Source organism: Glycine soja, chromosome 6, assembly GCF_004193775.1.
Source record: "Glycine soja cultivar W05 chromosome 6, ASM419377v2, whole genome shotgun sequence".
Taxonomy (NCBI): Eukaryota; Viridiplantae; Streptophyta; class Magnoliopsida; order Fabales; family Fabaceae; genus Glycine; species Glycine soja.
Window position 1 is genome coordinate 14,265,118 of NC_041007.1, and position 27,608 is coordinate 14,292,725.

Sequence of the window (27,608 nt, forward strand, 5' to 3'; positions counted from 1 at the left end):
AAATTGACCGAAATTATCAACATGTGGTGATTCTCGACATACAATATAATTTTGTGTTGAGAATGGGATTTGAACCCACGGCCTTTGGGACCAGAACAGGTCTGAAATCTGAATGCATTCTATTTCTATATAAACAATTAAATTAAAAATAATACATCCAATAGATGTGAATGCAACAATTATACATCAACAACAACAAAAGCTTCATCGGTGTAGTTAACTATATGGGTCATGCGCGGCAACATTAATCTTGGTTAAAAATTTAAGCATTTAAAAATGGAGTAAATTACACTAATAACTCTTCAAATTTTGTAAAATTACAAACTTTTGTTTTTTAATATTTACACTATAGGGGAATACGGTATAATTTTTTTAAACAATTAAGAGAGATTAATATAATGTAAAAGGAGGTGTCGTGTGTGTTTTCAGACAATTAAGGAAGCTAGTATAGCAGATAAAAGCAAGAAACTTGTGTAATTTCACAAAACTTTGAAGATAATTTCACAAAACTTGTGTAACTTTTTACTCTTAAAGATATTATTTGTTATAAGATTTCTTTTAACATCTTTTCTAATATCCTTGTTCTTTTTCTACTCTTTTTATGGGGTTAAAAAAATTATGCGATCTATCAATATTTTTAAAATTAGACTGGTCAAGACACTTATTTAAGGTTGAATAATTTATTTATTTGTATTAAAACTAATATTAATAAACTAATAATAATAATCAAATAATACATATAATAATATTAGGTAAAAATAATATTATAATTTTATAATACTTAAAATTAAAATAAAGAGATCATTATATAGATTCTTAGCATTCAAAGTACACATAAATTACAAATCAACTATAACATTATGCAAGACAATGGGAGCAAATTGAGTGAAAACATTTCCAAGGAGGAGCCAGATGAAAGAAAACTCCATTAGCCAAGTGTAGATAGAATTTATTCTACCACATGGCTCAAAACAAACAAGGGAATCAACATCGGCAGCTTTATAGCCAGTAAAATGAATCCAAAACAACTGTTTTTTTTTTATTGATATCCAAAAAAGCCATGGAAAGATATCCAGCACTTCAGTTTTATTAACACATTCATCTAATCAATATAAACTTAAGAATATATCCGCTTGGAAAAACATATTTACAGTTTATTTGGATTTATCTAATGGCATAAGTACTTGTGTAAGTTTTTGAGAAAACTTGTGAAAATAGCTTGCAATATGTCGGTATGCTGTTTCAAGCTTTATTTCAATAAATTCTTCAAGATAGCTTACAAAAACAGCTTTCAGATATGGATGAGCGAGTATGTAGTTCATATTTGGATGAACTTCTGGAACTTCACAACATATAACACGGTTAATAAAATGATTTTTATAAGGCAATCATTTGTCAATTGTGAATACTAACCAATTTCAAACAGACTTACCAGAGGAGGTGCAAATGCAAAACAGGCAGTTTCGCCAGGAATAAGTAACTTTATATGACGAGAAACAGTATCCTCAGGAACATCAGTTCAATTTTTTATTTGTACAAGTTTTGCATACAAAGTTCATTCTCTGAAGCACCGTAAGTAGACTATACAAATTGCTGTGCACAAGCACAATCTCAGCACATATTTCCTGGCAACACAGGGACAAGAGAAGGAACTGATAGAGCTTCAAAATATATACAAATGCGTCAAAGACAGGAATGCTCCATTCCCGTCAAGATGTTCAATGTGCACTTGAATCTTCAAAACCACAAGGGGGGACATGTCTTTTTTAGGCACCATGTGGGGCCTATTAGTAGTTTAGGGCCAAATTTAGGTATAGGTGCTAACAAACTAAGTTAAAATTTATTGCACCGAACTACAACGCATATTAGTGATGCACTAGTAAAATATTGTATGTGGAAAGGAGTATGAACTTTAAGCAAACTTTTTTGTGAATATATATATATAAGCTAAAGTTATAGGCTTAAAGGTTCAAACCGTATACAGTTTTTTTTTAAAAAAAAAGAAGGTATATCATGATATGATTGCGATGAGGACTGCACGGTTTAAAATTAGAATCTAATCATAAAAATGTTATTATACTGTTCAGCCATGAAAGTTCTAACTACAAGTTTAAATTTTTTTCAAGCTCAAAATATTTTAGGAACCCTCACATAATTTATATAGGTATATATACTATTGAACTTATATTAGTCAATCTTATAAGTTGGTTGTACCATAAATTTTGAGCAAACAAATAAGTAAAGGTTTTAGTTTCAATGCTACTATTTATCCAAAAGTTTATCATATTTTGACTTAGTGATTCAGGACATTGCAGTGATTCTCTAATATAAATGGCAGGAATAATCTCAGTATTCTGTACATACTATGGATAAGTTTGTTCCATTTCCAATTTTCCATGGAAAAGAGAAACATGCTGCTAGGCAATGCCTATCTGAGTATCGATAACAACCATCCCTACATTCAAAAGCAAGCTGCCTGGCGACAATAAGCACCCAATAACTGCACAAAAATCAGACAGACCAACCATAAAAAGAATTGATATCACATAAGAATATGAAAATGTAGTAAAATGGTTTCCCTATGATCACAGTCATTCATGCAGATTAACAGCCCTCAATTCTAGCTAATGCATGTACATATTTACTGATCTATTGTTGTGCATCAACACTGCACAATGATTGCAGTATTTTTTTTCAACCATGAATATAATTGCACCACATATCATTTTGTAAATTTTGTCCAGTCTTCTCCCTCTAATGTAAAAGATGCTGGTATTCTTATCTACTATACTGATGACTCCCAGAACATGTTTGCTACTAGAAATTTCACCCACTTGCATAATCACCTCCACTATCCATCCGCTGCAAAGAACAAACAAAAAAAAACATATCTAAATATTTACATATGATGACTGAACAGAAATATCAATATTATAATAGCTTTATAATGAATGGCAGAAGTAAAATCCTAAATTAACAACTCAACTTAGTCTTAGTGCTACAAATTCACAAATCCATTTGCCAATTTGTTTTGAATTTCACCCGACCCCTTGGCAGGGCAAGGACACTATGTAATATTGCCATGAAGCCACCCTATAGATGAGCAATAACAATTTCTATGGAATTTCTATACAGAATGTCCAAATGTTTACCACTCAATCTTATCCACTTGCCAATTTGCTTTGAATTTCATCCACGACAGGGCTAGGACACTATATACTATTGTCATGAAGCCACCTTAGAGATGAGCAATAAACAGACAGAGATTGAGTCATAAACATTCAGACATCTGGTACGGTTAGACATTTTTAAAGCTGAATTAAAAAATATAAATGAAATCCATAGAAATCATTTATTCACTAAACAAACAAAAACCAATTAAGTTAAAAATTCTTAGGAAAACAAAATGTATTTAAATGGAGTTAAACCAGCCATATGCCAAGCCAGCCTACTTAAACTGTTATCCAGTCTTAACCCACCTAATTTTATTGGTCGTCTCTTGAAGACTCAAACAAAAGTATTATAATTTGCTTCTGTTGGCTCAGTAGTCAGTAGGCTGGTCAATGTGCTACCCAGGAAAACCATTTAAAAATTGTGCTATCCTTTGAGTCCATCCCAAGAAAAATGTGCCAACAACTTACGAGTCCGAAAGTAAAATAAAATGTGCCATCCATTAATGTGTGCATCCCACCATTTTAGCCAAGCTGGGCTAGATTGGTATAATGAGCTTTAGCCCATTTTGCATCCCATTTATCAACAAGTTGTGCTTGGGCAATTTAAGTCGGCAAAAAGAAAGCTGGTTTTGGCTGACAGTTTAAAAGAAACTAAACCAGTAACCTTTACAATGTTCGCCATAGAATAAAACTCACCATTCTTTTGCTTACATAAGGCTTTATCTTGATTGCCATCTCAGATTGAGTTTCAACATTTAACTTCTGTTTCTCCCTCTCAAACTCTTTTCTGGATTCTCTTCTGCTACCAGATTGCCAGACTCTACCAAAATTAGGAAGCCAGTTGGCATCACACTCATTCCTTATAGACTCCCCCCTCCTTTCCTTCTCCATTTCAATCTTCCTCTTTTCAACCCAAGCTGCTCCAACCCGTTTTGAATTCAACTTTTTGGACTTCCCTAACTTGTTTGAAGAACGCATCTGAACTTCATCAGTTGTTCCAAGCCATGGTGGAGGTTCTTCAGAAAAAACCTTTCCCCCAGCACTTCCAGTAGATATCTGAGTGACCATTTGTACACCTGAAAATGCAAGAGGATAATAAGGAGAAAATGCATCATCATTCTAGTTCCCCACCACAATCAACCTTACGAGAGAGTTATTCTTCCATAGTAAAATCTTACAACTCTTTCTCTGCCTTGATATTAGTCTTAAATATTTTGCATACATAAAAAATTCAGCAATCAAACTAAGTGTAAATATTCAATTGGCATATGCTTTGCAACTTTACAGTACTATAATAATGGAAGCAAAACAATAATTTCATAATTACAAATAGATACCCTGATGACTGCTCTCTCCGCTTACCATTCTTCCATTTTCACGCACCTGGCACATTCATAAAAAATGCAACATTTTTTGTCAATACGAAATTACACAGTTAGATTAGACAACTGCAATGCAGGAAGAGAACAAGAATCAGAAAAGTGATACAAAATAAATTACAGACTATAAAGAAAGTATAAGAATATAGTGTGTGAAGCCAACCATAATCCTTGATCATCAAAACATCAAATTTAGATGACTTAAAATTAGGCAAAATTTCAGAAACATTGATCTTGGCATCTTGCTTTCTTACCAATGAGTCCTGATATTCTGAAACTCAAACAGTTAGAATGATAAATGAAAAACAATTGAAGCCTAAGACCAAACACACCTTTTTATTACAGGAGTAACCATTACTTGACCGTTGTCTACCATCATGAGGGAGAGAAAGGCTACTACGTCCAACTGAGGCACAAAAATGAGACACAAAAATGAGCACATAGAAAATAAATGCATAATAGTTGTAAAGAGTAAAACATGAAATTTTCAATAGACAGGATAAGCATACCTGCAAAATCTTGCAAAGAAAAATTATTTGCACCAGAGCAAACTTCTGAAGAGGTAGCACCAGTGGCAACTCCGGAGAGTCCTGAACAAGATACCTGATACTCATTTGTATAGCTTTGTAAAGGCAAAACAGCATTTGAAGGATACGATTTCACAGAATTGGAATAAACATTTTTTTCAAAACTATCAACATTTCCACTATGGATATCATCACTCGAAGGACCAATCACTGTTCTGCGACTTCCCTCAATCGCTTCATCCTTTCGAGCCGTGCACTTCTTCTCCCACTGAACTCGCAACAACAACAATAGCGAAATAACAACCAAATCAACAATTATTGTTCAATTTCCCAAACCTTCAAAAAAAGAAGATAAAATAAAATCGATACAATTCGCCAATTCATAAATCACCTTATCCACGTCATCTTCAGAAACCATAAACGCGTCCAATTGATCCGCGGCACCACCGTATTTCCAGAAGAATTGCTTCAAATTCTTCACGTGTTCCGCACTCGCGAGGTGACGAATCGCGTTAGCGCTGTAATGGCATCCATTGAAAATTACGATTTAGACCTAGGTTAATAATTATTCGAATTGAATTAAAAAAAAAAAAAGTGGATAGCGTACCAGGCAAAGGAACTGTTGAGTTCGTCGATGTGTTGGTCGCAGAAGACGCACCAGAAGCGATTGCGAGAAGTGAGTTGGGGATTGAGAGGGATTGGGGCGTTGAGGAAGAAGCGAACGTCGGAGAGTTTTTTGCGGAAGCGGGAGAGGAAGGTGGAGAGGGATTTCTTGTGATTAGGAAAGTACTTGTGGCGGAGACCTTGGTCGTGGTTTATGTTGCACGCTTTGCAGAACTCGAACTCGCTTTTCTTCTTCTTCTTCTTCTGCTGATGCTGGTTCTTTGTTCCCGTTCTCCCATTCTCGTTCTCGTGTTGCTCCCCCATGATCCACCACGAATGGACTCGTTACCCTTCGCAACTGCAGTAGCTCAAAATTCAGAATTTCCTTTTTACTAGCGCCAAGACGAGCATGCCAGTGGGCCCAGCCCGCTGGGCCGGCACAATGAGGGGTCCGCAGCCCAGGTCAGACTTTATTTACAAAAAAAAAAACAATTAATTTAGGTCAAGATTTTTATAGGAAAATTATTTAGTTAAAAAATTAATTTTAGAGTTATTTAAAAATAAATAAATTTATACTATATTCGATAAAATTATCTAAAAATTAATTAAAAGATAAAAAGTTAATTAGTAATCAAAAGTTTTAAATTAACATATTAAATCATATGTTCTTGATAAAATTATATGTTGACTGAATAAAGTGAGATAAATAAACAAATTTATTTGATATTTTTATATAAATTTTACAATAGGTGGTTGACGTTAAATTTAACTATGTGTATTATTTAAATATAAATAATTTGTCGTATTATAAAACAAAATATAAATAATATTTTATATTATTCATATATTGAATTTTTTTAATGTGTTAGGAGTCCATGGCACTATGATGTCAAATTGACTTTAAAAAATTGCTTCCAATTGCATCTCATGTTCGGGCTTTACTTCCCATTTTAATTTCTTTCAAATTAATCCCGACCAGTTATTGGATATTTCAATAGATTAAAGTTTTTATGTAATTGATTTAATCATCTAATCAATATACATGTACTGTCAATGTTTTTAATCAATGGAAAATAATATCTGATATAATTTTTAAGGTAACTACATTATGTTAAAATACATTTTTAGTCTTTAATGTTTTTAATTATATTCAGTTTTTATGTTTTTAATTATGTTGTTTTGATGTGGCTAAAACAACCCAAAACGCTAAATTGTTTTTTCTATATATATACCGAAAACATTTAGTGTGCGCGCTTTCAATTTGGACCAAAAAAGAACCTTCCTATCTTTATAATAACTGGTCGGGATTTTATTATGAAAAGCATTTTCGGTTAAACTCTATCAATTATATCTCGAATAAAATTGATTATTTAACAATTTAATTAGTTCAGAAAAATTAGTATCGGGAGAAAGATGGAATAAGTCTGATTATGATGGAAAAGGAGCATTTATGTGATTCAAAAAAAGCTAGCATTAACGTGATTGAAAAGATATGGAAAGTGTGGATTATTGAAAGAAAGATGAATATCATCAAAAAATAGTATTGAAAGAAATAACATGAAAATTTTATCAAAACCGTAGATTTTTGTCCTCAATAAAAAGCCATCAGGCAGTGATTGAAAAAAAAAAGGGACTTTGTAGAAATTAAAAATATGAAAAGTTTGGGTGAAGGAAAGAAACATGAATATTATAAAAATTAGTATTGGAAGATATAATATGAAAAGTTTTTCGGGTAGCATTTACGTGATTGAAAGAGTTGCAAGAATATTAAAAAAATTATTATGTATTTCTATTCTAGTTTATATGGGTGATAGTTGTCATACAAAATGGACGGGAAAATTCATTTAAAACTACTTAACTTTAATAATAAGAGATTGAAAAATTATGAAAAGTCTGGGTTATTGAAAGAAAAATGAATATATTATTGAAAAATAGTATTGGAAGAAATAAAATTCTTGTGAAAACCATATGAAAAGTCATCAGGTGGTGATTGAAAAAAAAAAAGGAGTTTGTAGAAATTAAAAATATGAAAAGCTTGAGTGATTAGAAGAAAGATGAATATTATAAAAAATGGCATTGGAAGAAATAATATGAAAGCTTTTCGGCTAGCATTTACGTGATTGAAAGAGTTGCAAGTAGAAAAATTATTACGTATTTCTATTTTAGTGTATGGGTGATAATTGTCATGCAAAATTGGGCGGAAAATTTTTAATTCCAAATATTTCTTAATTTTTTACATGGCTTCATATTATATGTGAAAGCTAAAATGCATTTAGAATGAAAAAATAAAATAAAATATAACTGTTGAGAGTGGGATTTGAACCCACGCCCTTTCGGACCAGAACCTTAATCTGGCGCCTTAGACCAACTCGGCCATCTCAACAATTATATAACTAAATTAACAAACATTATATATAATAGTTAACACTAAAGATCTATAAATCTATAATTATTGTTTCAGAAAAACATTCTTAATGAGAAATTATATTAAAAATATTACATTCCATAGACGTGAATACAGAAATTATATTTATAATAAAAATAAAAATGACATATACTAATTAACGTTGGGATAAAAATTAATAGTAGTAATGTGTTCTGAATCTGAAAATAATAACATTTGTTTAGAAACTCTTTTCAGAAAATTGTAAAGAAAAAATTAAATATTTTATTTATTTAAAATAACATAAATCAAACGTGTTAAATAACCATAATCGAAAATTTGCTCGTTTAGTCTTCTATCAAATTTGAGTTTTTTTTTTTCTCATAATGTTAATAGTTTGGGCCCTTAACACTAAGCAAATTTTCTTTTACATGTATCACTTCTCTGAAAAGTGTAGGGCCTGATTGAAAGATTTGTTTGACTATCTCGGAATTATAAGTGTTAGTATATATGTGTGATACTAGCATTATCATCCGAATTAAACATAGACATTATCCTAAAAATTTGGTTATTTCATTTTTTAAAAATGTTATTTAACATATATTTGTCCTTTGGTATATGTTCTCAATATGAAACATAAAATGCCAACATTATCATTATTTTAGGATTTTGTGATTCATTTTTTTATTCATCGTTATTTTAGGGTTTAAATATATTTTTATTTTAGAGATTTTTTTAATTGGTCCCTATTTATTTAGATTTAAACATAAATTAATCATTTTCTTATTGGTGGATCACCTTATTGGTCTTCTCAAAGTGATTTTTTTTTCGGAAAATGGCAACCTGGGTGATTTTATTAACAATTTTTTTATAGGCTAAACATTAATTTTGGTTCTCTTATATGTAATTTTAGTTTTTTTATTTTTAAATTCTCAATTGTGATATCTTAATTTTTATTGATCTCTTAATTTTTAAAATTACTTAATTTTAGTCCCTCAATTAAAAAGTTAATAATATAATATTTTCATCTTGATGTAAAGTAATGATATGACAGTTGCTTAAACTAGTGTAACAAAACATTTTATAAATAAGTTATAATACAATCTTTGTTTAAAGTGAACCTTTTATATTGTCTGATGTTACATAATCACTATCTGATTTGACAAATAAAATATTAATTTTATTATATTTTATAATTAAATAAAGTAATTCAAAGGTGTTTATCAATTGTAAATCAATGGGAGATGTTGAAATTATTTGACGGTTTCTTAATGGCATTAAAGGTTAAATATAACTATTTTGACGATTAAAATAGAGTATTTTAAAATTAGAAAGATAAAAAATAAAAGACTAAAATTGAAGTTGAAAAAATTTAAAAAGACCAATTCTTTTATCCTTATTATATGTTAGAAAGTAGATCTACTAATTCAACTAGTGTGTGTGGCATTCTCGAAATCTTTTTGGTTTGGTTGTCATTTTGTAATGACAGAAATTTGAGAGTGCTCGTACAAAAACTAAAATTAATAGTTTTCTTTAAAGTGTAAGAACTAAAAGATAAAAGATAAGTTTGTATAATTATAAAAATTAAATAAGTAACTCTTTTATTGAATAACTATTAAATTTAATAAATGTAATATATAATTATTAAATGAATATTTTTTTATTTGAATGTATATATGTTATTGAATAATTAGTATAAATAAAAGTATTAAATTTCAAACTAAAATATATTTTTAGTCGTTTATCTTATTGAGAAACTTCCTTTTAGGCTTGTGTGTGTGTGCCTGTGAGTGGGTGTGGGTGTGGGCGTTGGTGTTAATAAATATCTTAATTATATAAAAAAAAACATTTTAACTATTATATTAATGTAAATTTGTTTTTTAAAATATATTTTACAAACTAATTTTTTATACAATAATAATTTTTTATGTATATTTTTCACATTAATTTTTTTACTATACTTTATAAACTATTTTGAATTTTTTTAATTATAGTAGTGTATTTGCTTTCTATTTTACAATAAAATTATACAATTTCAAAACAAGAAATTGTTGAGTGGATTCAAACCCAACACTTCATCCTTATACACAACTAATAGAAATTTTACAAAATTTACAGCTAACAAAAATTCTTAGACTTATCTTGATTCTTTCTACTAAGGATGTTATATATATATATATATGATCTTAAGAAGACATAGTAAATTACTAAATTTTTATACTTTGGTAGAGAGAACTTCTTGAATAGGCATAAATTTAATATTAAATAATAAATATTAATTAAATGCATACATTAAATACATGTGTGTGTAATATTAATTTTATAATATTAATTATATATTATATTAAATAATATTATTTAGTGGTTAAATATATAAGTGTGATTTGTTAGTAATTATATTTTATTTAATAATAGATATTTAATACATTTAAATTTATATGAAACATGATATATTTAATAAGCATTTATTATTTTTACAATATATTATATTCCATAAATATTATATTTAATATTATTGATTTTAATTATATATTATAGTTAATAAGTATGATAAATAATACTATTTAATGTTTATATGAATAGTACATTGATAATATTGATTAAATACATACATATACATTAAGTACTTTCACTAAAGGAAACTAATTATCTCATATTCATATTAGAAGAAATTAAAATAAATCTAATAAACGATTAATACTTTTTTATATTATACAAGTAATTTTTTAATAAGTGTATGCAAAGTTTTTTTTTTATTCCTAAGAATTGAACTTAGGTATCTAATAATTTAAATCAATTAAGTGTACACTCAACCAACTAATGAGTTACACTCTTTGGTTGGTTGTGTGTAAGGATGAACCTTTAGATTTATACTCACCCAATAATTTTTCTTAAAAAAACATCCTTATCCTTTCAAAAAAATTATTTTATTTAATTATATAATATATTTATAATAAAAATCAAACGTAAAAATCAAGGAGAAATTGCACTGAATGGTGATGGTGCAGTATCAAATATGGGCTCCCAAAGCATCTTGTGGGTGACTAGCACGAGATGGTAGGGATACATTTATTTGTGCATTTTCAGTGTCCTTGGGTGCATGTTTAGTTCTCATGACAAAGTTATGGGGTATATATTATGTGTTGAGACTGATATGAGGGAGAGGTTTTAGAAGAATTCATGTTTATTCTAATTCAACAATGTTGCGATGAAACTCCTAAACTGAGGTTGTTGTGTGTGAGTGTGTCTCATCCTTGTAACCGGTTGATTAATTAGGCACAACACTTATATTTTATGTTAGTTATATTATCTATGCATGTGATTCAGTATATGTTTCTCTTTGAATCTTTAAGCTGCAAATTTTATTGTTGATGACTAATTTAAAAAAAAATTACACACATTAATTAAGAATGTTAATTTAAAATGAAATAAATTCTACCATTTTGGCGAAAAGTGTCGTGTAGAGAAGTGGGTCATTATATGTTTCCTTCGTTAATGACATCATAAGGTCTGGTTATCAATGGTGGAATATTTTTTTATTGAATTTTGCTTCACTTGAGTGCATCTTATGCTAACTTCCAAGCACTTATAGAATAGTCTTATTGAAAGGTTGCTTCACTTGAGTCCACCATTTCCTAATTCTCAAACACTCATCATAAAGTGAAATAGTGTTATTGAGGTTTGTTTCATAATTGAGTACACCATTTCGTAGTTGATATTAATTATATGAATCATGTATTCTAGGGTTGTTTAACCTCATTTTAGTTAGAACAAGTTAGACAACCTCTTAATGAAATGCATGGTTAGATATTGAGATAAAAATAACTGATTCCTTTTATCAGTCACCTAAAATTTAGAATTTTTTTGTTATTAAATTTTTTATTTTTAGTTTAGCAACTTTGGAAAAGGTCATAAAGAAATAAACAAACAACTAAAATTAGTTTTTTTTTTTGCTAAGACTGGATAAAGGATATTCAAATTGATTTTTTGTTTTTTATGACGTTATTTCTACTTTTTTCATATTTTAATTCTGATTTTAACTTAATTTATTTTATTTTTAATTATTCGGATGAATTTGAGTGCCCAAAATATTTATGGCTCAAAATCCACTATCTTTATTCTCTTTATAAAAATCATACCCGTTATTATTTTTCCTATTCCTCTATTTTTTATCAAATCCAAAACTTCATATTTAGTTTAAACTGCTCTACTTTTTTAAGTTCTATAGTAATTTATTCTTATTTTAAAATAAACTTATCCTACACTTATTATTATTATTATTATTATTATTATTATTTTCAATCCCTTCAATGAATATGTTAAAGTCTATTGTTAATAAATCCATATTCATTTACGTGTATCAAATTTTGGTGTTATAATATTATATAACTAATATTATAATATTAAACTAAATTATATAAATTTGGAATGTGGTAAGAAAATAAGAAAAAAACATAAGAGACAGTGATTGTATGATAAAATATATTCAATAATAAATTATATATTTTATTTATTAAATATTTTCATTTTTATATTTATTTGATAATTTTATTGTTTTTAAACTAAAATTAATATTAAATAAATATTTAGACAATAATTAACTCATAATATATTAATTTCAATATAATACTATATTTACAATATAACTCAAGTAAGTGAAATATATTTAATGATTTAAGTGGTCAAGGTAGGGATGGAAATAGGTTACATTGCTCGACAAGAACATATGACATAGTTTACATGAGGTTCTCGTCAAGTCACACTTTTTCAAAAAAATATTGTTATTAATGTCTATTTAGTTATGTTTATGGTTTTTATGTAACCTTTAAAAGAATTCTTTGACATGTAAACAAGTTAGTTTATAATCATCTACTTTTATTCAAGGTTAGATCAAGATCCAACAAAGTTTAGTTTGGCTTGACTCAACCTATTTTCATCCTAAGTGAAGGAGAAAGAAATGAACTTGGAATTTAATCTCATCTTTATCATTTTTACAATATTTTTTAAATTATAAATCACTTTTTTACATTATTAGTTCACATAAGTGTCATATCATACATTTACATTATAATAAAAATATCATATCAACTAATGTAAATGAACAAAGAAACTAAAATTGCATAATTTTAAAAGTTAAGAAATCAAAATTGGAAATTTAAAAATAAAAGGACTAAAATTGAGAATTAAGAATTATAAAGAGACTAAACTTACAATTTATCTAGGTGGAGGAAGGGATGTAAGTGTTTTTTAAAAAAAATATGTTTTACAAATTAATGATTGATCCAAGTAAAAGTTGAACATGTAACTTTTAAGTTATTAGCATAATATTCTACTCAACTGAACTAATAAGTTAATTATATTATAAAATAAATAATATTGTTATATATAATACTAAAATTTTTAATATATATTTAATGTGCATGTAAATTTAAATAATAATTTTTATGATAAATAATTTTGATATAACTCATACGATTAACTGATCTGTATGTTTTTTTTAATTTATTAATAAATTAATTTTTTAATAGTAAACATTTTTTATTTATAAAAAATATATAATTAAATAATTCATATAAATTATATCAAAATTAATTCTCATAAAATTTATTATTTAAATTTATATGCACGTTAAATATAAATTTTAATGTTATAAATAACAACATTATTTTATAATATTATTGGTAACAGTTGTTTTAAGTACGTGCTCGTGCACCTAAAGCTCTCCTGTCCAACCCGACGAGCTTTATTCACTCTTTTTTCTTATGAGATTCACGGTTCTCATGCTACATTTTTTTTCTTACTAAACCATTCTTTTCTATCGGACACCAACTAGTTAATATTGGAGGGTATGAAAAATTAATTATATATATATGCTTAAATTTCCAGTTGCTTAAATTAACTCGCTTGCATAAAGATTTCGGTCAATGATTAATAGAAATATAATAAAAGTATGAGGTATTGTTGATTTGTAAAAAAAAAATTAAAGACAAATGTATGAAATATTTAAATAAAAAATTCAATGTATAACATATAACAAAGTTACTTTTTAATTTTTATTTTTTGAATTTATACAAATTAATGATATTTTGTTAATTATTAAAAATTGGAATAAGAAACTTTTTAAAAAATTAAAAATTAATAATAATAAAAGTGGAATCGAGTGAGAGAAAACATGTAAGAAAGAACAAAGATATAATTGCACAGAATGTAAAAAGTGAAAAACAAAATAAACTTACTTTTAAAAATATAACATACTAAAAGTGCAGTTAAAAAACTTATACTAGAGACCCGTACTTTAAAAAAAGCTAATTAAAAAAACCATAATATTTTGGGCGAAAAAAAAGTTTAGGAATATGATACGTAAGTAAAAATATTTCTTTATTATTTATTGAGAAGCAATTATGCTTAAGAAATATTAAAAAAAAACTAAATTCAAAATCAAAATGTATAATTTCATATTATTAAAATAATTAGTATTTAGAATCAAAATATATACATTCATGTTTTTAAAATAATTAGTTAAGGTCTCCTTGCTTTAAGTGGTTGTGAGTTTTTAATTTTTGGTTTTTAAATATAATTTTCGAAACAAAATGTGTGTAACAATAATGGAGGTAAAATGATTTTTAATTCAATCTCAAAATACTTCTATCTTCATTTTCAAAATCAAGAAAATATGATTTTTAAATTTGATTTTTAGTTTGAAAAAGTGTATATCCCTATATTTCACAATGATCTTTCATGCTTTCACCACTAGTATCTTCACCACCACCAACACCATTGTCATTGGCATTGACATCGACATCGACATCATCAACACTAAGAGTGGAAGTAGGTTAGGTCTTTTGTTGACGGCCTATGACTCCACTCATTTAAAACTTGGTGTGATCCAAACAAAAACGTCAAGCTCAAGTTTTTTTTAAAAATTATTTATTTAAATAGGTAGGATAAGGGACTTTAGGAAAAGCTTATTAAGCTTGATGAGATGGTCCATTTAGCAACAATATTTTATAATAAAATATTACTATTATATTTAAATTACAAAATTATGTTAGTAGTTTGACAATTTGAATTATTTTAATTAATATTTGAAATAGGTTAATTCGTATAAGTATAGATGAGTAGCATGAATATAAATTCTTTGTTTTTTAGACTTAAAAGACTTTGATAGCATGTCATATATAATGTTTGTAGGCAAATTTTATCCATATCTTGTGGATTAAAATTGTCTTATTGTTTTTAATGAAAATATTTGGTTTTGTTTAAAAATTTTAAAAAAATCACACTTCTTAACATGAAAAGACATTTAAATGGAATATGCTGATGGACTTTTACAAAGGTTGGGCCTGAGCCTAAAAAAAGGTCTCTGATGTTTAACAAGTTTAACCTTGGGCTATAAAAATATAAAACAAACTAGGTCAAACTTAGGTAGGGTAAAACTCATTTTCACCCCTAATCAACACCTCTGCTAGTATCGTTGTCATCGCCATAGACACTAATATCATTGTCACTTCCACCACTGTCACTGACACTCATATTGTTATTGTTATTTATCACTATCATTGTCGTTATCACCACTATTATTATTGACACTACCACTTCTAACACCATTAGTCATGGATGGACCCAGACTACGATGACAAAGGGGTCAACCATAAAAAGTAAATTCCATCCAACAATTATATACCATTAATTTTTATATAAAATATTTATAATTTGATATTTCAATAAGTTAGTTTCATTGATAATCTATTAAAATATTGAACATATTTTTTATATGTCACAAAAATAATTAATAATTATTTGTACTAATTTTTCAAAAAATTTCTTTTCAATGTATACTAACAAATTATCAAAAAAAAATAATGTTGATCTTATTACAAAGTACAGTATAGTTACTAAAATATTAAATATGAAAATATGAAAATTTTAAAATAAATTTCTTTAGTGAGATATCTTTCAACCTTTGTCTCTCGCCAATGTCACAATTTTCTCTAAGTGTATATTTTCATAATTTAAAAATTATAACTATCTCTAATCAATCCAATGACACTTTTATAGTGTCACATTTCATGTCCTTTTAATAAAAAGTTTTTGATTTGTCTTAAAAATAAAAAATAAAAAATCCAACAACACATGTTTATATAATATTTGAAAAACAAAAACTCCTTCAATGACAAAGAAAATAGAGTTTAACAGTTAAATATTAATAAAGCAAAAAATGATTATATAATAACTAAAATTTGATGAAATATAATATTTAGATAAAATTTCTTTAAAAAGATTAAATTAATATTTATTTTATAATTTTAAAAAATTAGGAGATAAAAATTAATTATAAACCAACTAAAATTTGATCAAATATTGTATTGAGATAAAATTTCTTAAAAAATAAGATCACTATTGATTTTATAATTTAGAAAATTTAAGAGATGAAAAATAATTCTATGATAATTATAATTTAATAAACTATAAAATCCATTTTTAGATCAGATTTGTAATTTTTTACTAAATAAAAAAATCATATCTTTTTAAATAAATATATAATAGGCTATTAGTTTTTTAATTTTAAAAAACATCCAAGGGGGTCACCTCCTCCCTCCAAGTGAGTTCATTCCTGCCGCTAGTATCATCATCACCACCATTATTATCTTTATCGATGCCAACACCATCAGTATTAACGTTGTCGCTGTTGTTATTGTCGTTACCACAAAAACACACCTTTAAACTAATTTTAATAGGATTGAAACTTTGAAAATAATTTTATTTTAAAACTAAAACTTTGAGGAAAAACAAATTAAAACTAAATTTTAAAAACTAGTTTTATTTTTTAAAAAACTAAAACAAAAATTGGTTGTCACTTACTACTATGTGCTTTGTGCATCTATATTTTCAAAAAATAATTAAAAATAAAAATGGTTAAAAGATGTAAATAAATGTCATAATTGAGAAACTATTTTTTTTCATGATAAACCAAATTTAGGGAGATTGGATGATGCGAGATCATGTCTAGTTCCACTTAACCAAAATTTAATATAATAATTGTGTGATTCAGAGGTAATTTTCAAAATCAACTAAAAGAAAAATAATCTACTAAATGTGTACATGAAAGATGGATATTTGTTGATGTTATTATTCTTAATAAAATAATAAAAGACATAATTTTTAAAATATTCCTTAAGTAAACTTCTTAATATTTTAGAAGAAGAAAAATATTAAATAAAAAAATAAATACATTTAATATCTTAAAAGTATAAAAATATTCATTAGTAAAAAAAATTAAAATATTATAAGAGGATTTAAGATTATATACACTTAGGCTAAACGGGCCTAAGGACTCACGTTGAAAGCTGGACCCAATTATTAGCAAAGATGTTTCTTTGTTCCGAAGCTTAAAAGTACCGTTCGAATTACCGCTCTCTGCCGCTAGAACTCGTGTTCGGCTATCTCCTTCGGTCACTGGCACAACAAGAATTATTTTTACTTTTTTTTTTATTTGAAGTTGTTTTCTTGAAAGATATTTTTTAAAAATTAATTTCTAAAAATATTTTTCCAATAATACCAATATTGGGGTATTAATTAGTTACAATTTGAGCTTAAAAAAATAGTTACAACTTAAACTGTATCCTGGATCCTGTATCCAACACACATGACTAGTATATCTTGATCGTCAAAAATGTGTTGAGAATCCGTCACTTCAAAAAAGAAGGGGAAGATGTATGTGCTTCATAAATTCACATACCAGTACCTTTATAAATGCAATGTTGATACAATTGTCATACAAGTTGACAAAGGTTAGCATAGGTATAACGAAGAAGAGGGACATCAATATGGTATGATAAATAATTTTATCACTTAAATATTTGTGCATGAGTTTGATCTTTAACTTGTATCTTTATGTGTATGAAAAACATAAATTGAAAGAGATTAATCTCTTAAATAAATTTCAATATCTTGTGATATTAGATGTTAACCTTCAGCTAAAAAGTACATTAATTAAAAAAAAGGGTTGAAACCAAACTAAACCAACCACAAAGGATGTGTAGTGGGTGGCCACACCTTTACCAAGTGTGCATGGAGCCATGCCCCCCCTTAGGATTGGATTATCTAAATATAATATACCTAAATCTCAAGAACTAGTATCATCCATTTAATTTGGTTGGTATCATGTGTATTCCCTTTTTTCCATCTTTATTTCATAGAAAAAAGACAGATTTGTACTCGACAACTTTCAATCTTATCCCCATAAATTGAAGTCCACATCATTGATGTTTAATTAGCTCTATTATATGAGCCCACAGTGCAAATCAACATGTATCTATCTACCACAAATACGAGTCCACAAGGCAATTTTCACGGGAAAGAACAGAGTTGATCCTTTATACGCTACCCAACGCAAACCCCCATATTTTTTTCTTCTTCAATTTTTAGTGATCAAGTTCAACTAGCTTATAATATCTCAACAGTTTTATGTGCCTTTTTATCCACCTGCACAACCACATTTTTTAGTGGGCTTGCATCACTTGCTGATATAATTAAGCATTAATTTCTGTTATGTTCTTGCGGGCATTGGTTTTATTTTAAGTAGATACTTGAATAAATTCGCTTAAACTTTTTATTCTGTGTATTAATTATGAAGTGGTTGAATACTAATTTAATCCAAAATGAATTTTCGTATCCTTCTACTCATTGACGAGCCATTTTAAATTGACCATATCACATATAGAACTAGAAGCTTCCATAAAATAAATCATACATAGAAGCAGGACATTAAAGGCGTGTAAGTGGTCGGTCAGGTTAAATTTTGTCAAAATTTCAAAGCAATTCAATTAAAACAAGTTCAATGGTCTACACGGTGAGCATAATTTATATTACCATTCAATCATAATTTATTATTAATATAAATTTTAAATTAATTATCATAAAAATCAATAAATTTTTCATACAAATGAATTATAATTGGGTAAAGATATAAAACTTTTTACACAATAAATATATAATATTTTTCTCTTAAACTTAATTGATTTGGATTTATCTTTATTTTACATGCTGAATCTAACCTAATTCGACTTTAATTGGATTGGATTTGGTTGATTTCTAAACAGGTCGGCTTAAGGCTCAAGCAACCCAAGTAAGGGTTTTAGGCCAAAAAAAAGACCCTAATTTTTTTTTTAGTATTAATATACCTCAAAAAAATTGATTATAAAATTATATTTGAAAATGAATTTTAATTAAAATATTATAAGTAATTGTTAATCTTTTTATTGGTACCGTAAGTAACAATTAATGAGCAACAAGCTTGAAAAATTAATTTAAAATAAAACAATGATAATTTTAATAAACTATTTTATAAATAAATAAAAAGTCTCATTCTTAAATTTGTTGTAAGCCTATCAAGTCCTAGAGTCATCCTATTTTCAGGTTGGAAAATTGTCACATCTTTAAGTCTTAAAATTTTTTTAAAAAAATCCTCAAACTTAAAAATAATAAAGATGTTTTTATTTATAAAATAATAAGGATATTTTTTTGAGGAAAAAGAATATTTTTAAAAATTAGTATTGATAAAATATTATATTATTTATATAATAAATAAATAAATAAATAATAAATATATATTTATAGTGTCATTCATAAAATAATATATTATCCTAAAATAAATTAAAAAAGATAAACTCAAAAATGATATATTACCTTAAGATAAATAATATATTACTTTGAGAATGATGTATGCTTAATTTAAGATTTTTATAATAATAATTTAATTACATCCATGTTGAATTGAATAATTAGGTCCAAATATCTCACCCACAAATATCTAATTATCCATAAATGAGTCACTCAAGTATAATCTTCACAATAATATTTCTATCAATATTATTTTTTTATATTTAATTTTCTATTTAGTTCTTATAATTTTTAAACTTATCTCTTCTATCGTGAATTTTTTAATTCATAAAATTTATATTTTAATTTTTAAAAAAATTATGCTGTTAAACTTTTTTAACCAAGTAAGTTAAAAGGGATAAGTTTAGAAGATATAAGAATTAAATGAATTATTAAATATTTTTTATTACGTCAACTATCTTGATTATTTTTCACTTTCTGGCTTACTTTTCTTTTTCTTACTTTATTGTATGACTTTCTGGACAAATTATGCACTAATTTCTCGATATCTAAAAAAGAAAATCAAATCGTGGGTCATGTTTTTTATTTTGAACCTTTGATACATTAATCAAAAGATCTGTTACGCAAACACATCTCCCTCGTAAGTTTCCAACTATCACCCTTTCTTGTCCTATTGGAAATGTTGCTCTTACGTAGATATTATGCCTAGTAACGTCTTAGAAGAAAAGGGATATCTTGGGAGGATTGAAGAATATGGAATCACCACTAAAGTTTTTTTTTAGAAAAATATTGTAAAATTTCTTTAAAAAATCTCTTTAAAATTATATTAGAACTAATTACGGATATGGAAGTTATTAACATGTTACAACATCCATTTTTATTTTTATTTTTATGGAAGGGGCAAGATTAAAAGGCATTCCAGCTATGCTGGCACTCCCAACCCTGAAGATCCTATGTCCAATAAACCTGCGAATATATAAATATAATAGCAAAACAGTACAAAACACTTGGGGGACAACACCAAACCCAAGAAAAGGTAAGAAAATCTGTAAAACGGAAACTCCTGCCTATTACAACATCCATTATAAAATAGTCACATTTGATTAAATGCACACCTTTTTTTATAAAAAAAAAATATGTATTTTACCTTGTAAATAATATGTTTGTACAATTTATTTATGGTTGAACTTTTTATTATTTACAAATTAAAATCAAAATTATTATATAAAAAATAAGAGAATTTATAATAAAGAATAATTGAATAAGAGTAGTGAATTACTCATGCATATCTATTGGTGTAATATTGAAAACTCAGACTGATGAAGATTTTTTTTTAGTATTGAGTGTTGGTGGATTTTTAATTTAGTTTTACTTTCTTAGAATATAAATTTGAATCAAATTCAATCCTACAAAATTAACTTGTAAAATTAGAATTGCTCATCACTTATTATTATAATTTTTTTAATCATATTTTATTTAATTTGAAAATAAATCATCATCCTCAAGGTTATACTTTAGGCAACCCAAAAGAGTTTGTAACTAAGGCAGACTAAAGGGTGTTTATAATTCAAATAACTTTTCCATCACTCCCCCTCACACCCAAGACTTCCAACATGGAGCGTGTCAAATGTAGGTGGTTCATCAATGAAATTAGGATACGTTTTAATATCATCTTAGAATGTAACTTTAGACCTAACTCAATCCTATAAAACTAACTTGTAAGATGAGAATTATTCCCCACTTATACATTTTAATTTAATCATATTTTTAATGACAAAATCATTAAACCACCATGCACCCTCAAGATTGCACTTCAAACAACCCCCAAAGAGACCGCAACTAAGGTAGATGATAATTGTTGTGCATACTTTTATTTGAATTACAAATAACAAAATAATTATCTTCTTTTCCTGAATTTTTCCTTAGTTTAGCCTCAAATTAGTTAGGAAATAAAGTTTTATAGAATCGTAGATTGTACATAAAATTTTAATCCTTTCTACTTGAGTGAAGGAGAAGTGCCAAGTCATCTGATGAACTCGCCCAACGAGTACAAGCTCGATCGACAAGTACAAGCTTGACCAACGAGTAAAGGCCACTGAGGGAGGAAAAGAAATTTAAGAATTCAATTGTTGAAGAACTCGTCCAACAGCTAGACCGTACTCTGAAGTGACAAGACAAAGGCCCTAAGCCCAATATAAAAAGACATTCTATTGGGATTGAGGAGGATCATTCTAGGACACAATGAAAAACACGAATTTACGGAACTTAGGCTAGTTTTGACTTGTGAATCATTTCTTCTTCTTCCAATTTGTGTTTTCTTCTCTTGTAAGGCTTCTCAAGACAATGAAAGGTTAGTTCATCCATTGTTGGGGGTTTGGTGCACTAGAAACTCTTGGTGTAATTATCTTTTATGTTTACTAAATGTTCATTTTCATTGTTATTGCTTACTTTCTTTTATTATTATTTTGTTTATGATTTGATAACCCATATGCATGTTTTATAGAGTGAGAGTCATTGGAAAATGCTTTCACTACTAAGAACCGGAAGAAGCTTCTAATAAAACTCATGTTTAGGGATAAAATGTGGTTTATTGGCCTTATTTTAATCCTTGTTGTGATCCAATTCATTTCATTTAAATTGTCGATGGATTATGAGTTAAGTGAATTAATTTAGGTCATTCTATTAGAGGAATCTTGATTAGGATAATTTTGTGGATCAGGGTAACACTTGACTAGTCATTGAGTAGATAAATATTATTATTATTACATCAAGAGTGGTTTAGTAAGTTCAAATATCCAATAGCTTCATAATTATGCATACACTCTCTTTGTGTACTCCAAGTGTTTGCGTTTTTAATTTACTAGTTGTGCCTTGTTTTTATTTGTCTTTATTCTTCACTGTTTTTATGATACTTTTAGGTTTGCATTATATATTCAAAATCAAACCAAACATTCATCTATATTTCTTAGCATTTGGATTGCACAAGCTATTTTTGTACAAACAAAGTCCATGTGGACACGACATTCAATCTTACTATTTTTTAGTACTTGCGCGATTTGATTCATTTGCCAATCAATTAATAGTTGACTAAGAAGTTTCTCAATTAAGATGAATTTTCCAACACACATCACCAAACTATTACAACTAAGGTGTGTTTAATTAAAATATAGGATTAATAAAATGTCATGCCTTAGTAAAATCTATTTTTACTTTTAAAAAAGTGATAGTAATAATAGTTCATTTTTAAAAAATATAGATTCATCAAGTTGTCATGATTATTACAGTGTCACTCCTTAATTAATATATTTATGCCATTTTATAATAATAATAATAATAATTCACTTTCTTAAAAAAATATCAATTATCTCCCTTTTACATATTGAGAATATATTAATGACATTAACCATTCATTTTTAAAGAAATATATGATCATCAAGATGTCACGTCTCAAACATCCTAAATTAATTTATTGATTAATAAAGTATCATGTTTCAATCAACTCATTTTCATTAAAAAAATTTAATGATTAATAATGTATAATATTAATAACAATAAAAAGTAAATAAATTATAGAAAGATAAGAGAAAGCAAGACTTACCGCAAGGCAAATAACTCTTGATTGGAAGAATACATAAAACAATCCAGAACAAGATTTGTGTCTCTAACTTGTAGCTCTAAAAACATTACAAATTTCAAACTACTATAGGCTATTGTTGTACATTAGGCCAATATGATCTATTTTTTCTTGGATGATTAACTTGAATTATGAGTGTTTGGAAGTCTTCTTTTCATATGCGCTAATGGGAGAATAAAAAGAAGTGACTTGAACATCATGGGATTTCTTAGAGCATCTTTAGTAAGATGCTTCATGAGTTATTTAAAATTAAGTAACTGCTTAATAAATTTTTCTCATTCGAGCATACGACTTAATTGGGTATTGCTTAAGTAAGCTGCTTATATAAACAATCATTGCTTAATTCATTTGTACTAATTATAGAATCATTTTTTAATTACAAAATTTAATGTGGTCCAAATTAAACACATACTCTAACAACTTTAACATTGAATGGAGCACTAAAAATTTTAAATCTATGTGATATTATAGGGCTCACAAATTTTATATAAACAACACATTTAAACAATCATGCATTAGAGATGTTCTTAGATGATATTTAGAAAATGTTTCTATCATAACTAAATATCTTATTCCCTTTTTAATCAAATTGAAGTAAAAAAGACTCAATTTTAGTAGACAAAAATATAAGCAATTTCAACATATTTAATGTTATCATTTAAAAATATCTTTAAATTTAAATTTGGGCACCATCTTCAATAAATATTTTTTTTTTACCATGGTACATGTATGAAGTAGTCCCTACCGAGAGCGATGACTAATCTTCGTCCAGGATCTTAGGATATACAAGATGAGTATTAAATTTAGGTAATTTTTTTAATATAGTAAAAATTTTCAATTTTTTTATTTAGGTAATTTCTTACATAAGATAACAAAAATAAATTGATATAAAATTTATCATTAAATTTAAGATCCTTTTTTTTTCTTTTGATTTTTTAAACTGAAATACTACACTAAACAAACTCATGCTTATCGAGCGATGAGTGATATTACTAAAATGATAAAAAAAAATTATAATAATTCATACATATTATTTAATCAATTTAATATAAACTTCATTGATATTTACTTATTCAAGTAAAAAGAAGCTTAATTATCTTAAAATGAGGTCTATTTCAATTTTATAAAAAGAATAAACTTTAAGAAGATTTTTGGGAGGAGAGAATAAACGTCAAGATAGCTTACTTTTAAATTAATTCATCAACCCAATTTGAAACCGGATGTCAACGGAATTTTTCTTAAGAAAATATCACGCCTTTCGTTGACGGAAATCAACGGCCAAATCTTGCAGGCGAGGGTTTGTTTTTCAGAATTCCAATCAAATAAATGTAAACTGAAAGTAACGCTTACGGTGTAGAATTGTTATACAACGTGAAACAAGGTGTTTGTTCATTGTTACGATCACTTTCACATATATTTTTAGTATATTTATAGGGTCTTTACTTGGCACCTCTCTAGACTTGACCAGGAATAGGCAATCAAATTTGTTCACTTGGCAAACTTAATTGTTATGGCGTGCAAACCAAGCTAACCACAAACCACAAACTGGTTTCTATATCTGTGGCATATCCGTTGATTTAGCCTGAGACATTCAAAACAAATTAAAATATAGAATCTGATATCAGATTTTTGTTATTTTTTTTTTCCGGTGATAGCAAAATAATCACCCAACACATGAATTATTCCAATTTAACTAAAGATCTTTGATTCCAATTCTAATTAAATATGCAATTGCATGTATTAAATACTTAAAATAAAAACTTTTTATTTTCTACAACCTATTTCATTCGAATATAATTATTTCTAATAAAAAAATACATATGATCTACACTAAAAAAAATTGACGGTAAAACACCTTTGTAGGCTGCCTCAAGATGAGAAACATGAGTTGTCACTTACACATTAAATGTGTTGCTATTTAGGTATGGGAGCATACTTGGTTCCCATTCTCATGCTCTTTTATAGAGGATCCGCTACAAAGTGTGGTATACTATAGTACTATAGTATTGATGGAATCTAGAAATTGAAAATGCCCATGCGTGAATTGTTTCCACCAACAACAAGCAAAATAATAATAATAAAAACCTAGCTAGCAAATTAAACTTCCTTGTTGCCTTGTTTGTTTCACGACCAAGAACAACCAAAAAAGTTGACTCGCTCAATGTGGAAATCCTTAGGCTGAGGGCATTCTCTCAACTCATTTTGGGATATTTATAAGTTTATTTCATTATTTCTATTTTTATTTTTTTGAATGTAGGTGTATGGATGGATAGCTTATAACCACACTATATTTTGAGTTGCTTTTTGCTTCTTTTGAGGCTCTCTCACACATCCAAGCATGCATGTGGAAGCAATTAGTGCTGTAATTATGCCTTGGAGTGTTTATCTCACTTACACACATTGTGATAGCATCATTTGGAAGGTGGCAAGTTCCCTTCTCAATCTCCTTGTCTCAAGCGTGCTGGGTGCACGCAGCCTATGTGGGGTTCATTAATCACTACACATCTTTTGCATTGGTCTATTTTTACCACAACCTTAACACCTGAATTTTAAATTTGTCTTCACATATATACAAATATTTTTGCATTGTTAACTTTGGCCATTCATACAAGTTTTGATTCACTACAAGGCTTAGATACGGAATTATTCACGTGTTTTCACCTATTATTAATTTATAACCAATTTGTCACGAGTTTAATATTTGTTGCCTTCATTCTTTTGAATTTAAAAGAACTTAAATTTGAATCCAAGATAAGTGAGTTGTAGTACTGTTTAATCTTTATTTAAGTTCAAAGAATCACATGTGAGAAGATCTGTTAAATATAAAGTCATTTAAATGTTTTTCATCAGCCAGTTATGCTTAACTTGGATTAAGATTGTGAGAACTTAAACTTTAAAAGTAATGAATCATTTCTTTTCATTTTTATACATTGGAACGTGTAAGTTTACATTGCAATTTGCAAAAAATATTTCTATAACTTTAAACCAAATGTAGCTTAAGTTTTTGAGATTATAGAAATAAGTCCTGATTTACGTATACCCTCTTTTTTTTTTTTTTTTTAAGGAATACGTATATCCACTTTAGAGTGTCTGAAAGTGAAAACAGAGGAAGATGAAATTAAAAGATATATATATATATATATATATATATATATATATATTACGTTACTGTTTACTCTTAGTAAAGCACCTTTCTTTTCTTAAAAAAATATAAAAAAAGAGGAACACGAAGAAAATATTCTTTAAAAAGAAATTTAAAAGAAAGTGAGAAAATGAATATATTTATTATATAACCCTCCAAAAAAGATTATTATATAAATTCATGACATATGATATGGGAGGGAAGCTACTCTATTGATATTGCCAAATACATGATATAATAAAATAAGTATTTTAGCAATTTTTAAGCTGTTTTCCTTTTTCTAAACTGTCAAGTTTTTTTTTATTTTTAAATATGGATGTAAGATTATCAATGTCAATTTCACCATTTTGAATCTTGTATTTTTATGTATTTAACTTATCAAACACGACAGTGTATATGAATTTTATATTTCTTAAATTTAATACCCCACACAAAACAAATTAATTTGTTTATCCGATTACTCAACTATCCCCATATCAAGACTTTCCTTACCAAAAGCAAGATACCAAAATATATTGATTAATAAACGTACACTTCGTCATCAATTTATAGCACATTTTTGCCCCGACTAATTAAAAGCAAAGAAATTTCATCTGAGTTAACAAGCTTATACTTCCTCATTTAAAATATTGATTGTAAATTGGTATGCGTGATCGATCTATGTCGAATATGGAATTAACGTTCTTCACGTTGACAACAAGACAACACATGTTTACATAGGTTATATCAATTGTCGCTGAAGATGACAATATAAAACAAATTTGAAGGATGATAACTGATAAGTCACACGCAAGACGGCAACTGATTTATGTATTAATTCTATCCATTTATAATAGGATTTAATAGTTAATGTTTATCATTTTATCTTAAGTAGTTGGATAAAAAACATAGTTAACCCAAGTAAAAGATGAGATAGTATTAGGATGAATGACTTTTTGATGGATAACTTGCTGAAAAATTTTCATATTACACGTACAAAAAAAAGGTAAAATATACCAAAAACTCCAAGTAAAAAATGTGTTTAACAAATATAAAGTAAAAACTTTTAATGAATATAAAAAATAAGAATTATAAATCCAAACCATACTTCATATACAAATGACTAACATTTAAATATAATTAGTGATTACATTATCAATTTAAAA

At 27.2% G+C, this 27,608-nt stretch overlaps 1 protein-coding gene and 1 non-coding gene across 2 annotated transcripts; both read right to left on the reverse strand.

Annotated features, from left to right (window-relative positions):
* Positions 1 to 2,300: 2,300 nt before the first annotated feature.
* LOC114416166 (TITAN-like protein) lies at positions 2,301 to 6,054 on the reverse strand. Its single transcript, XM_028381036.1, has 7 exons — positions 5,687 to 6,054; positions 5,471 to 5,597; positions 5,062 to 5,347; positions 4,885 to 4,958; positions 4,511 to 4,556; positions 3,870 to 4,249; positions 2,301 to 2,862 (listed from the first exon to the last, which is right to left on the reverse strand). Exons 1-7 carry the CDS (start codon positions 6,004 to 6,006, stop codon positions 2,827 to 2,829), a joined length of 1,269 nt encoding a protein of 422 aa, XP_028236837.1. The 5' UTR covers positions 6,007 to 6,054; the 3' UTR covers positions 2,301 to 2,826.
* A 1,930-nt stretch (positions 6,055 to 7,984) lies between these two features.
* On the reverse strand, positions 7,985 to 8,065 carry TRNAL-AAG. Its single transcript has one exon. It is a non-coding gene; the product is annotated as a tRNA-Leu (tRNA).
* Positions 8,066 to 27,608: the final 19,543 nt, after the last annotated feature.

Excerpts from the sequence above, each read along its gene's own strand:
- LOC114416166 (XM_028381036.1), bottom strand. The coding sequence starts at position 6,006 with ATGGGGGAGCAACACGAGAACGAGAATGGGAGAACGGGAACAAAGAAC. Across the intron at positions 4,250-4,510 it reads CGGAGAGAGCAGTCATCAGG|GTGTACAAATGGTCACTCAG; the intron begins GTATCTATTTGT and ends TTGCATTTTCAG. Across the intron at positions 2,863-3,869 it reads CTTATGTAAGCAAAAGAATG|CGGATGGATAGTGGAGGTGA; the intron begins GTGAGTTTTATT and ends TGTTCTTTGCAG.